At 36.9% G+C, this 13,273-nt stretch overlaps 1 protein-coding gene across 2 annotated transcripts in view; it reads right to left on the bottom strand.

Annotated features, from left to right (window-relative positions):
- USP7 (ubiquitin specific peptidase 7) overlaps nucleotides 1-13,273 on the bottom strand; it is a 69,896-nt gene that overhangs the window by 3,055 nt on the left and 53,568 nt on the right. Inside the window, exons 16-30 of one of the 2 annotated variants that reach the window (XM_051792612.1) lie at nucleotides 13,031-13,165; nucleotides 12,738-12,839; nucleotides 11,932-12,037; nucleotides 11,480-11,572; nucleotides 10,600-10,667; nucleotides 9,265-9,365; nucleotides 7,738-7,891; nucleotides 6,275-6,342; nucleotides 5,086-5,194; nucleotides 4,913-4,990; nucleotides 4,481-4,581; nucleotides 3,756-3,855; nucleotides 2,941-3,060; nucleotides 1,506-1,577; nucleotides 853-943 (exon numbers count right to left, since the gene is read on the bottom strand). In XM_051792612.1, the coding sequence (XP_051648572.1) occupies nucleotides 853-943; nucleotides 1,506-1,577; nucleotides 2,941-3,060; nucleotides 3,756-3,855; nucleotides 4,481-4,581; nucleotides 4,913-4,990; nucleotides 5,086-5,194; nucleotides 6,275-6,342; nucleotides 7,738-7,891; nucleotides 9,265-9,365; nucleotides 10,600-10,667; nucleotides 11,480-11,572; nucleotides 11,932-12,037; nucleotides 12,738-12,839; nucleotides 13,031-13,165 (1,498 nt within the window). Of the gene's footprint in view, nucleotides 1-852; nucleotides 944-1,505; nucleotides 1,578-2,940; nucleotides 3,061-3,755; nucleotides 3,856-4,480; nucleotides 4,582-4,912; nucleotides 4,991-5,085; nucleotides 5,195-6,274; nucleotides 6,343-7,737; nucleotides 7,892-8,218; nucleotides 8,557-9,264; nucleotides 9,366-10,599; nucleotides 10,668-11,479; nucleotides 11,573-11,931; nucleotides 12,038-12,737; nucleotides 12,840-13,030; nucleotides 13,166-13,273 lie in introns of those variants that run through there. The other variant, XM_051792675.1, reaches the window with a different exon arrangement.

Here is a 13,273-nt window from a genome sequence, read left to right as displayed (position 1 = left end):
TTGACATAAATGGACAGTTACAGGATTTCTTTACAAGTGTCACATAAATCCAGAGCACAGTTGGAAAAAATAGGAGGAAGCCTGACCCTAGCAAAACCTACTAACAAAAACCAGAGTTCCTAATTGTCAGAAAAATAGAACTGCAGATTGTCTTTTAAGGTGCCTTCCAGCCCAAACCATTCTATGATTCTATGAAAAGACTACTGTGGTGGAACTCCTGAAGGATTAATCTGGTTTCTCCCATGTGTAAATTCCTCAGAGAACAGATCTTTAAATATCAGTCAAGCAAACAAGATGGCAGACCATCCAGAGACAAATGTAGAACAGAGCTGTATTTGTAGCTTGGGGAATCATCTCTTAGGAAAAGAAAATCAAACCAGCATCTTATTCATAACATATGTAATGTTCTTGTTAAGATTTTTCAGATTCATTGCAGATATCAAGATATCAAGAATGAACAAGTATCATTCCATAAGGATCAAACGTTCAAGGGAGCAGATGGACAATAACAATAAGGTGCAAGTGACACTGTAATTCACTTCTGTAAAGTGTGATATACTGATATTTGACCCATTTGGTCACTCAAATGCAATCTTTTAACTCTCAAGGAAACAGATTATTTAGTTACTTATATGCCTATAAAGTACATATCCTCAGACTAACATATACAATTAACACTGCTCCCTGTGCATGCAACTGTATATAAATACTTGATTGGTTACTACATATAACCTAGGCCATGAACAAAGAACAAAGTGTTTCTGCATCCTGAGTTAAGGATAATCACATTTTAACAACTGGCAGAGCAACTTCAGCAAGTCAAAAGAATAGTGAAGTTGTCTAAAAACTTACCAGGTTGGGACTCAAAATCTTTCAAGTTCACTTCATACTCATCTTCATTGAGATACTGGTGTCGGCCCATCATTACAATGGCAAATTTAAACTGTGAAAAGAAAAGGGAAAAAAACAACTGGTAGGACACCACACTAAAATAAAGCTTCAAATCTAAGTTCATAGTATAACTCACAGCTGGTTATAAGTCATATTCTTTAGGGGTTGTAAAAGGCCAACGTATAAGAAAAGAAAAAAGTCTTCACAATGATGGTGGTGCTGCTATAAAATACAGCGTCCAGGACGTGGCAGAATTCCCATCCTTGGGAGCTTACAAAGTGCAGTGAGGTAAAACCCTGCACACAACCTGACTTTGAGCCAAGTTCTGCTCTGAGCAGGGATGTGAAGTGGGGGTGGCCTCTAGAGGTCCCACACCAGCTACACTTTTCTGGGTCGCTTCAATGTCTTGCTGAGTATCTCTCTTGATGCAGCACAGAAACACTACCCCTACCCATCCTACCTAATTATTCTTAGAAAAAGCATAATTTCAGTCAAGCAATCGTTCTATCAATCAAAACCTACACTTATCCCAAGTCTGTGGTTTGCATACTTATTAAAACAAACTCATTTAGGGTCTACAGTCAGCAGTAAAAACTCTCCTAACTTGAAATTACCTTTTCAAATTCTTTTTCTTGTATGTCCAGCATTGTCTGAATCCGCTTCATAACCTCTCTGAAGTGTTCACCCTAATAATTACAACAAGATTTTTAATGTCAAAAAAATCTACGAAAAACAAGGGAAGCTGCTAATATTTCCTGCTTTGAGCTTCATTGAAATATTTTGCCTTAATCTCTCTGTTAATTCACAAAATTACACAAATGTCAACATCATTCAGTACCATATGGAACAACAGCAGGCAACCTGCCATAAATTCAGCAACTTTAAGTTAAAAACTTAACTTTAAACTTTTTTTTTAACTTTTAACTTAAGTTAAAAGTCTTATTGATTCATCATAATGCAAATTGCCCCATAAGTGACCAGGCATTGCCAGTGATATGTGCAAGTCAGGTTAAAGTTAAGAATCAAAGATAGAAAATAAGCAGCAAAACAGGAATTTGGGGGAAAAAAAAAAACAAACCCACAACATATTCTTGCTAAGCATATTGCTACTTTTTGTAGTATGTTTCTGCTCACTGTCTGTGTAAACTGCCCAAAAAAGTGATGAATGGATACCATCAACTTAAAGATGAATAATATGTATCAACTGTCATACACAAAGAACTGCAGAGCAAATGGTTTCCACCATAAATCACTATAAAAGGTTTACTCTACAGTGATCAAAAATATGGAAATTAGTAAAATTCTATGAGGTAGAGAGATGTGGATGCATTCCTTATTGGCAAATCTTTAAAGGCAGGTAATTTTAATACAAACTAATATACATGAGCCAGAAAAAGTTTAGAAGCAAATGGTCGAGTGCCCCCAGAAATACACTTTGATATTAAAAGGATCAGTGTGACATTCAACTGGAGCAGCACCACAGAAAAACCTGAGAATTTAAATTAAGCTTTCCAAATTAGCTTTCACTCTTGTATTAACTTCCAGCCCTAGAAGATAAAGCACATCAAATTACAGGAGTTATGAAATGCAAAGTCATCTCAGAAAGAGTTGAAGAAAATAACCTCATTTTCCATAATCACCTGTCTCAGTAAGAAGCTGAACAACCACGGCCTGGCCAACTTTTGCCAACAAGTTCACACTGCAGTTACTAAAGTGGTATTGGAAATAGGGTTCTGTGTTTGTTGGGGGGTTCTGCAGAGGGCTGGGGAACGAGGTAGTACTGATTTAACAGCATTAAAAGTCCTTGTCTGAGGCCAAATACCTGCTTTCTGGATATTGCACGGGCTCACTGAAACACTGAACAATCTGTACATGCAAAAGGGAACTGAGATGGTGAATGATTTAACCATAAAAAGGCAGAGCCAGGGCAGAACATCCTATACAGGTATTTTCCTATACACTTGTGACACTAATCCATTTCTTTGACAGTACTTTAACAAAATATCATCAGTACAATCCCACAGGGAGAAAAAGGAAGGCACACTGTACCTGGTGTATCCTCAGCAAGAATGGAATTCCAAATGTCCCAAAAACCTCTTTGTGGAAATGTGCCACTGTGATTAGCATCTCATTTTCTTTATCTATATCTACCTGGTCCAGAGGAATTTCCTAGATCCAGACACAGAATTAGGACTGCAGTCAGCTAAACTTCCCCCAAAAGTACCTTATTAAGTAACTAAAACCATTATTGATGTCTTGTTACTGATGTAAAACAATTCTATGTAAAAACAATTAAAGGAACCATGTTGTTTGACAGTCTTTTTACAAGAGTCTTCATTACAATCTACATTGGAAACTTTTTTTTTTTGTAATTTCTGATCTTTCAAGCAGGTCAATAGATCTGAATGATGAAAGAAAAAAATCACACTAAGTAACAAAATTTGCCTCAGGAAGCTCAAACTTCACAGATAAGGACACAAAGTCTTCTAGAATATTTAAGTTTATAGTATGGAAGTGAGTTCTAAGAATAAACATTTATATCACGAGCCCTCAAACAAACCTTGGAATTATTGCCAAGATACTAAATGTCCTATGGACAGGCCATTGCCAGGCCCTCACATATTGTTATAATAAGAATGTATAAAAAATGAAAGAATTAAATAATTATAGGGAAGCAGACGGAACAAATGAGGATCCTTTTAGAAGGACTACCTTTAAAAATACATATATATTATCATGTAATCTAACTTGCTGCAGGCATCACAGTACTTGAAAATCAAAATCCAGACAAAGAGAATTCCCACTTAAGAGGGTTTCCTCTCTCAAAGTCAAGTTTCAAAGTTTCTTTAAGAGAATTTATTTACCTCTATTCGAAACGTTCGACTTGTGGTAGGTGACAAACACTCTAACAGCTCATCTTCCTGATGGACACCAATTATTTTGTAACTTACAATTTCTAGCAGCCTTAAAATAAACAAACAGGAAAAGCATTTTTAAAAAGTAAATTAAAAACTGCAAAACAATGCAACATTTCTTCCTCAGACCTTGAGAATGATTAGTGCAGTCAGGATGTAAAGTGATGCTACTTCTTTCTTTGTAAAACTTTAAATTCAGTCTTCAGTAAAAATTAAGCAGTAAAGCTACAAGAGCTTAAATTACTTCTGGTTCATGGCAAAAAAGTCAGTACATGCCATTACAAAACAAGGCTTTTTAATATAGATTGCTTAAAAAATTCTCTTTACATGACCTCACTTTTAACTCCTGTAACTCCCAAGAAATGAATAGTATGAAATCTTGAATTGGAAACAATTATTAAATTGTGAGCTAACAAATGCAATTGATGAAACTTATGCCTCTCAAGGACATAACTTTATGAAATACAAAATAAATAATTGCATACAATTTATATTCATATAAATTTATATATAACTCTTTTTAACAGTGGGAATCTGGAAGCTTTTTATTTTTAACACAGTATCAGACTTAATTTGTTAATAATACTTTCTACAGTATTTTAAATTCTATGGATATTTTTCTGCATAAAATCCACATGATCACATAAAAAGAAATCAAAATCCTCCAGCTTTACCTTAATTTCCCTGAACCTTTTTCAGAGAGTTCTACAACTTTTTTACATTCTTCTAACAGGTCCCGCACACACCCATGCTTATCTGGATATACTGTTATTTCCTGGGGAATTTGAAACACAAAAATCATTAGAAAATCTGAAAATGGAAAAAAAACCACATTAAAACACAGAACAGGCTGGATTCTTCACTTCATCCAAAATTCACCTGTAAAAGACAACAATTACTAAAAATAACACCTATGTTATCTTCAAAAATTTTTGTTAACAGACACAATTTTTTTTCTTTGTGGGTTTTTTCTTGTTGTTTGGTTAGAGTTTTTTTACATAAGGTACAACTTTGTTCTAATTTTATATTATTCAGGGACAGTGTGTGACCCATAACCACAGCCATACCACTTTTGACACAGAAACAACAGCAAGTGCCTCACTCACCTCTTCCCTAAACTGGCTATTTAGCCATATGCATTTAAAACTTCTTCTGTTTTCAAAATCAGTTATTTTCATTTTGAGCTAAAGAAAGAAAAGAAAAACACTTTAGGCATACTTTGAATAGAGCAGAATGATTTTTTTTTTAACTCACACCAGTAAAAATAAAAGACTCTTACCTGTTGATAGTAGAGTTTTTTCGGTTGCCTAGGCTTGAAGAACTGCAGAAGATCTCTTAAAGTACCTTCATAATTATGTCTAAGAGGATTACCAGGGCCATCCCTATAACTACAGAAGGAAAGAGGAAAAACATGAGTATGTTTTCCCAATCCATCTCTCCAAAATCCATCACTGCTCAGTAAATGGAAGCACCAAGAACACTTTTATTGCTGGCTTCCAGTTTCACATAATTGCTACCACAGCCTAAGCAGCACAACATACAGAGCTTTAGTGATTTTTAAACACAGCTGAGCTGTGGGAACAGAAAAACCATTCACTGTGTGTGTCAACTCTCTTGGATGTTTACAAGCTCACCCTCAGTGCTGCAGGGTGGCAGACCTGCATTCCTCTGGAATTACTGGTATGGCAGCACATGCTTTAGACTGTGGAAGGCTAATTTGCAGAGCCACATGACACAGCAAATTCCACAGTGACCACAGCACTGTAAACTACAAAGAGCTACTCAAATTCCAAGTCTCCTTGATGAGGAAGGGAGATACCCTCAGGTAACTAAAGAGCAACCTACACTTACATGAATACAAAAATATGTAAGCTTTGTGGGTGCATTATTCCTGCAGCACATACAGATAGCTACCAATACACTGTTTTCTGCTAGTTTTACACAGACTCAAATCTAGTGCCTAGATTTTAACCAGAAATATCCCTCTGAGCACCTGTGAACTTGCTAAATTGTTGTCATCTTCATAAAACCTCGTTTGCAGGGAGGGAAGAGGGGGGAAATCATTGAAGTACCTCCTGCATTTCAACTTGTAAGATCAGTAAAACTACTGCTTTTATGTGTACTTGTTTCTGCTCTCCTCCATTCTAGAAGTCTGGATTCACTGAAACAGCACTTGCATTAGCTCAGTAATTTATCCCATGACATAAGGCTTTGAATTAATGATTTTTTCAATGATACTTACTGGAACTCTTCTAAAACATGCAACTCTTTGAGGCTCTAGAGCCAGACACTGCAATATTCAAACTGCCTCTGCAACCTGCTGTGCATTCCAGAATGGTGACATCTTATTGGCAAAGAATCAGTTAACAATCTGGAAAAGGCTACAGAGTAACTGCTACCTACCTATATTTGGGGCTAAATCTTTTAAGGAATAGTTTAGACACAGAACACTAAGGAATTCATCTTACCCTTGGGACTTGAAAAACTGTAATAGCATTGGATCCGTGTTAAGTCTTTGCGCGACTGTCTTTGCAACCTGAAAACAAATTTGGGGTAAGTTCTGAATTATTTCAGACAGTTATGACATTGCTCTACAATCATACACTCAATTCAATCCAAGACAAGAACATTATGCTACTGACATTCTGAGAGAAACCCACTGTCTACCCCTCCAAGGCTAAATAAACCAGTGCTGTCAGCTTCTGAACGGTTGACACAGAATAAGATATACTACGAAAAAAATGAGGAAACTGTTTTATTACAATAAATCACTGTCACCCAAATGCCACAAAATCCACAACAATAACTCTATTCCTCTGCTTGTTTGGTTGAATTTGTTGTTTGGTTGCTTTTTGCTGTTGGTTTGTTTTGGTTTTCATTTTTTTTAATTATAGTATTATTAGGGGAATAAGTAAGACTTGCTCTTTGAAGATTCCCACTCCTTTAATTCACTCCAAGGAAGTTAGCTTGCTTGGAGTGAATTAAAGTAATAACACCACATTATTCCCATATTTCACAGCACTGCCTCACAGAAGGCATGGGCATTCTCTGTCCATTTTTGCCTTACCAAACTATAAAGACCTTACACTTCAAGTGGAAAGAAAATAAGAGAGGACAACTGGCCAAAAGGCAGACAGTGAGAACAGGATAGCAAAAGTCATCTCTGACTTTGCCTGTGTATGCAGGTGCTCAAAGTTTCTGCCTCTGGTGACAGAAAATAAACTGTCTGGTTTTAAGTGATAATTCTGACACTGACAAAAGCAGCTGAAGAAGAACTGTAGGGAGCCAAATCTACTCAGGTTCTTAATAGATCAGACCAACTTAATTTCATTTTTTTAAAGTTTCAATGTCCAGTTTTCCTCATCTCAACACCCCATGTCACTCTTTATGAACACCACAGGTTTGATCTGTTAGTGTCACTGAGCATTAAACTGCATTGTGTGAAGAAAGCAATACAGTTTGGTCTACAAAATGAATATTGTTGGTGATACTACAAGCACAACATAGGTATCAGTAGATTCCCAAGGTACTTTCCTTCTAATAGCTAAATTTTACATGTCACTTCAAAAGCAAATGCATAAATTCATTAGAATATGATTTCCCTGACAGAGCAGAATGCCCTACCAAGAAAGAATCCTATTATCAAATAACTCATTATTAACAAAACTGGGGAGTTTAGAGCATTTTCCTCTCACAAGCCTTGATGGCTTCCTTAAATTTTTCATGACCACAATGCAAATGGTGCACAAGAACAGACCTACTCTTTTCTAAAGGTAATATAATACCTTTAGAATATATAGGTATATATATATATATATAGGTGTGTATATATATATGTATAGAATATAAAGGTAATATAATACCTTTATAATGCACTTGTGAAGGATTGCAAAAGAACAAGGAAACGAAAGCAGAGAAACAGGGCACGTGCCTGAAAGTAATTCATCCTATTGGATAAAGTAACAACAAAGCCTGGGTCGTTGGGGATGGTTTTATCACAGAAAATGACATCCACACGATGGTAGAGGTCTCGGAAGTATTCCTTGGCTGTTGGTAGTTCGCTGTTATCATTTTCTGGGTCATCCCTACAAGAGCAAACAGATGATAACACCATTACATATCACACTGTTACGCACACAAACAGTTTGGGCTTTTAGAAACATGTTCTACAGTAAGTCAGCAACAGCTGAGAGACACAGAACTAAAGTTTAGAAACCTTTTTAGAGAGCCACCACTCGTACACAGTAGGACTAATGCAGTCAGCAGTGACCCAGAGCCCTGTGCAGTGCAAGGCCCATCGCCCTCACCTGCTGCACTCCCTCTTGGCAGCCTGGCCATACCCTGGATCCTGTGGTTCCACAGCACCATTCCAGCAGGAGCCATCCCTCCCTCCCACCCTGGCACATCAGTGTGTGTCTGTATTGATGCTGCACAGCTTTCCACATACCCCTGTATCAATTGCTTTGCACAGAGACCAGATGTACAACAGCATTCCTTGGCCCACAGAAGCAGAGCAGTGGGCACAGAGGCTGGTTTGGGTCACTCCTGACTGGTACCCCAACTTCTCAGCAGAGAAATAGCACCAGGGTACAAGCTGTGCACTTACCCAGGAGTCAGCAGCCAGCCAAGGGTGCATAACACCAACTGGGTCAACTGGGAATGCGAGTTCCATGGTATGACATGAGAAATACATTCATCTCACATAATCTGGGATAAGAGTGCTGAAGATAGACTAGCTGGCTTCCACCCACTGTCAGCCCATGGAGAGAAACACAGCAACACAGTTGGGTGTGACCATCAGCAGTGAGAGCATAGAAATGCTGATTTATAGCCCTGACAAGATTATGAAAGATTCCTTTAATGGGTACAAGATGCAGGAGTTCCCCTTTTGCCTTAGAGAAAACTCCAGCTGAAACACCAGTACACCTACAAGTTGGATATGCTCAGGCAAACTGGGAGCATCTCCTCACCGCAGACCAGGACACCAGTAAGGAACTAACTGTGAGTGTCAGTAAAAAGGGAGAAAGGGAAAGCAGTTTAGTTCAGTTCTAGGCTGAAAGGAGCTCCAAGCCAAGAGCCTTGTACAGTGGGCATGGTACTGAGCCCGAGGTCTGAAATGCTGGAAGGTTCTTTGGTATCCAAGTTGCAGTGGCTCCACTAAAAAGCTGCACAAATCAAATGCATTCTCTGTCGTATTAGGACCTATTTCAGGTTGTTAGTTTCCTAAACTAGGATGAAACCTTCTTTTCCTTAATAATATGGCATGTGATAATTAAAGTACTACCAATATTTTTTCACTTCCCTTTTGAATAAACAAATGAGAACTGCTGAGAGCATATCTACTGTTGGAACATAATACTTTGCTCTTGTTAAAAATGCTTAGTTAAAGGAAATTCTGCTTTCAAAATGAACCAGGTGATTTAATTGCAATGATAAGCTGCCCCCTTAAAATACATACTTCTGAAACACTATGATGTCGCCATCCATGAGTTCATCCAGAGCTTTATCAAGAGATACATCATAGTCTTGAATCCTTTCTGTTAAATTGGGTTTAACTTCCTGCAATAAAGAACAAAAATTACTGATCACAGAACAAACAAAAGACAAAAATAAAGGTCACAATAGTGCAGAAATCTTCATGTAAGGTAACTTGTATCTCCTTTTAACTGAAAAAAATGTGTGTGTATATATATGTGTCTGTGTATATATATACACACACACACACACACACACACATACAAATTAAATGTAATCTTAGTTAGAGTACAGATAGATCTAATTGCTATTGATAAAACTGGTTGCTCATTTTTACCTTTGGAATCTCACTCAAATTGTCCTAATTTTCAAAACTATTTTATCATTATGCTGATAATGTTTTTTAATTAATTTTTTCCAAAATTAATTTTCTACTGATTCAGCTTCCAGGAAGGTTGGAGAGCAGTGATTATGCTCAGTTACTTTAATAGTGCAGGACTTGTCTTTAAAATAAGTACCAAAAAAAAAAAAAAAGAGAATCCCAACAAAGCCATAATGAAAATGCATGTATTATAAAATATCTATATGCATATTACATAATTATACTCGTAGGGTGGGATAAAAGCACCTGTCTAAGCAAACTGGAATCAAACTGTTACCCTGCCCTGCCCAGAGCAGGAGCACCTGACAGTTTGCTCTTTAGGATGGCAGTGTGTGTGCTGCCCTGGAACCACCAGAGAGAGCAGCAGGACTGCTAAAAAAATTCCCAATAAAAACCCAGTTCCTTGTTCTCACTCTAGCCAGGACTTTGCCTTGGCAAGATCTGCATCTTCAGCACTAAATAAATGCAGCAGTTCTGAAGCTTTACTATTTGTGTATTTGGGCAGAAACAAGCTAGTGGAGTAAGGATTTTGTTTGCAGACTTCTGACTTAGGGAAGGAAGGAGAAGATGCAGCATTTTTTCTCAGCTTCACTGCCTAAGGGGGGCACTGAAAATACAATGGTCAATAACATCAGCAACATTAGCTGCTCTTACATGGCAACAGAGATTTAGCACAACTAAGCTACTCGTGTAGGTCTTCATGGAGAGATTTTTTTTGGTTTTTAAAGCCTCACACTTCCAGCTGTTTAATATTAAATCTGTTTTGAAGTTAACTATCTGCTACTCTCTTGCAGCACTATAGACTTCAAAGCTACAGGTCACAGTGCTGATGGTTTATAAATCATCATAAGCAACTTTTTTAATGAATAAAGGTTCTTTTTCTTTAGTCATAGCATGTAAAAGACAAAGAAGTAGAGAAAGTCTGTCAATGCAAACCTCATAGAGGATAAGGTTAGTTTCTTGTGGAAATCCTGCTCTCTCACACATAACTGGAAGTAAGTCACCTGTTGGGAAAAAAAAAGAAGGAATGTGAAACACGTTGCAGTAACTGCTAATGAGACCAACCACAGAAAGGAGAGAACCTATTTTGCTACCCTGGAGAGATAGTTTTACAATGCCTAAGAAAGAGCCTTCCAGGTTAAAGCTTCCCTTGTTGACATCCAACGTAGAAACATATTTTAAGGTTTCCTTCTACTTCATTTGGACAACAACAATATATGTGAAAGACCATTCAAGAGATGAAATAACACCACTCCTTCCCAGAGAAAAATTTAATATCTTAAAATAAAAAATTAGAAAATATGTACAAGCCAATAAAATGAAAAACTGAAGTATTTTTACTCAGTGGATATTTGCTGAATTCCTTAAGTGGACCCATATGAAAATCAAGGCTGACACCCAATCCAGTCTCAGCAGCTGCTCAAGCTGCCATAGTGAAAGACTGCAGAGGAATTATTTTAAAAGCTATTGCAGGAGTATATTTCCCCAAATCCTTGAAACAGAAGGGAAAACCCCCGAACTGGAGAGCCATATCAAATCACAAAGCTTTACAACAAGTCTGAAAGAGCTGTTTATGTTCAGCAACATCTGGTGAGTACAGCAAACCTGCAACCAACAATTAACTGACCACCAGCAGTGACATGCTCAGTCCTGCAGAAAGTGTCACTGACACAGCATGGGGAAGAAAACTGTCAGGATCTGGGTTAAATAACAATCTGTTTCTGTGATAGAAACATTATTAAAAGAAAAAATATGTGCAACCTACTGTCTTTAAAAGCCTTTGGTTATTTCAAAGAATCTGAATTTCAGAACTCACGTATTTTACAGGATATAGGGGTGTAGATATGTCCACAATAATTCAAACTCCGAGTCTTCGGATCATACATCTTCAGAAACAACATCACATCATCTACAAAGTAAGGAACAAGACTTAATTTTAAGTAAGGGTTGGGGCAGGAAGGGGGGAAGGAGATCACCTAGATATTTTTCTTTACACACTAATAAGTATGTGTCTTTGATTTAATTATTTGATGCCCTTAAAAATATATATATATGTATAAATTTATTTAGTGAGAGTGTAAAAACATGCAAAGTCTGTCTTACACTTCAAGAGAAATGAAGGAAAAACTGCATGAGAAAAACTAATTTCAGCACTGTTTGATGGTTACATCAATGACATCCTTGAAGAAAGGAGTGTACACTGTTTTTGGAGATATACCCAAAATAGAAGTATTTTGTATTTAGGGAAGGTTTAGCCCATCTGCTTACGATCTTTATCAAACTTGGGTAATGTTGCTCCAGTAGCAGCCATCTCTGGATCTACTGTTTCCAAAAATATTGTCCAAGGATTCTCATTGTCACTGAGTTCAATCATCTATGTAGAAAGATGTGAAAGAAGAAAAAAACAAAAGGTCTCTGGAGAACATAATACAAACTGATATCTGCATTTAATCAGACACAAGAAGTTTATGACATTCTATGAGTGGGAGAGTTTTGGGGTTTTTACAGTTGTGTTAAAGGCAGTTTATGAAGAGAAACAAATACAGATACAAAACCACTAAAAGTTAAACAAAGCAGTAATGATTGGTTTTATTTAAAACAAAACCTCTTTCATTTAAAAATGTACCTACAGCTACCTTTATTATGGCAAGAACATTATTTCATGTTAGAAGTAACACAACAGTGACAGGGCAGAAACCAATCACTGTTTTCTGTGGTATTTAGACACAGTGTTTCATATTTTAAGCAACACATTTCATTAAATCCAGACTTTTTGCTCAAATAACTGAGGACTCAAAAAGATACTTCTGTTTTAAATCTAACATTAAAAATCATCATCATCATACTTTTTTTCATGGAAGAAAAATCATGCACCACATTCCTGCTTCCTATCCAAATTAATCCACTAAATCTCAAATCTGTTTAAGTATCAAACTTTACCAGATACAGTGAAATTAATTTTAAAGTTAATACCCTGAAAAAAACTGATTTCCCAAACTTAGATATTTTTAATGAGAACTAAAAATCATGAATGATGGACAGAAAAAAAATGTCCTCTATCAGTGACTATTTACCGTTTTATTGCCATCTGCTTCATTATCCAACATTGCAGGTCTTTTTGTTCCATTACTTCTTGCTTGCATTGGCCATAATCTGATTTGATCCTGGGGAAATCCCTAAAATAAATAAAAAACGTGTCAGGAAACTAAAACAAAGCAAGGAAAAAAGGCTAAGATACTTCTATTAAACCCAAACAGATCTTTTGTGTTAAGGTCTAAATTATGACTGCTGGAGAAGACAAGGGCTATGAAGCAACCATAATGTCATAAAATAAGTACATACAGGTGCTCAGCTACAGAAAACTTACCATCGTTTGAGAGAGGTTTTGAACAAATTCTGTGAGTGTGGAGTTTTTTAATACTTTGAAAACAGTGTATTTCACTTTTTCTTCATCATACATATCATTGCCTTGGTGACCACAGAACTGATCCTCTGCCACTATCTGAAAAATGACATTTAAAGGTTACTACTCACATTAGCTCAGCTGCACCATGTAATACCTTCTCCTGATGCTTTGCTATGCAACCTCACTGGCTGCCTGGGTGGTGGC

The sequence above is a fragment of the Manacus candei genome, unplaced genomic scaffold (genome assembly GCF_025592945.1).
Source record: "Manacus candei isolate 608988 ecotype Guabito, Panama unplaced genomic scaffold, ASM2559294v1 h1tg000002l, whole genome shotgun sequence".
Classification (NCBI taxonomy): Eukaryota; Metazoa; Chordata; class Aves; order Passeriformes; family Pipridae; genus Manacus; species Manacus candei.
This window is presented reverse-complemented; position numbering and strand designations above follow the sequence as displayed.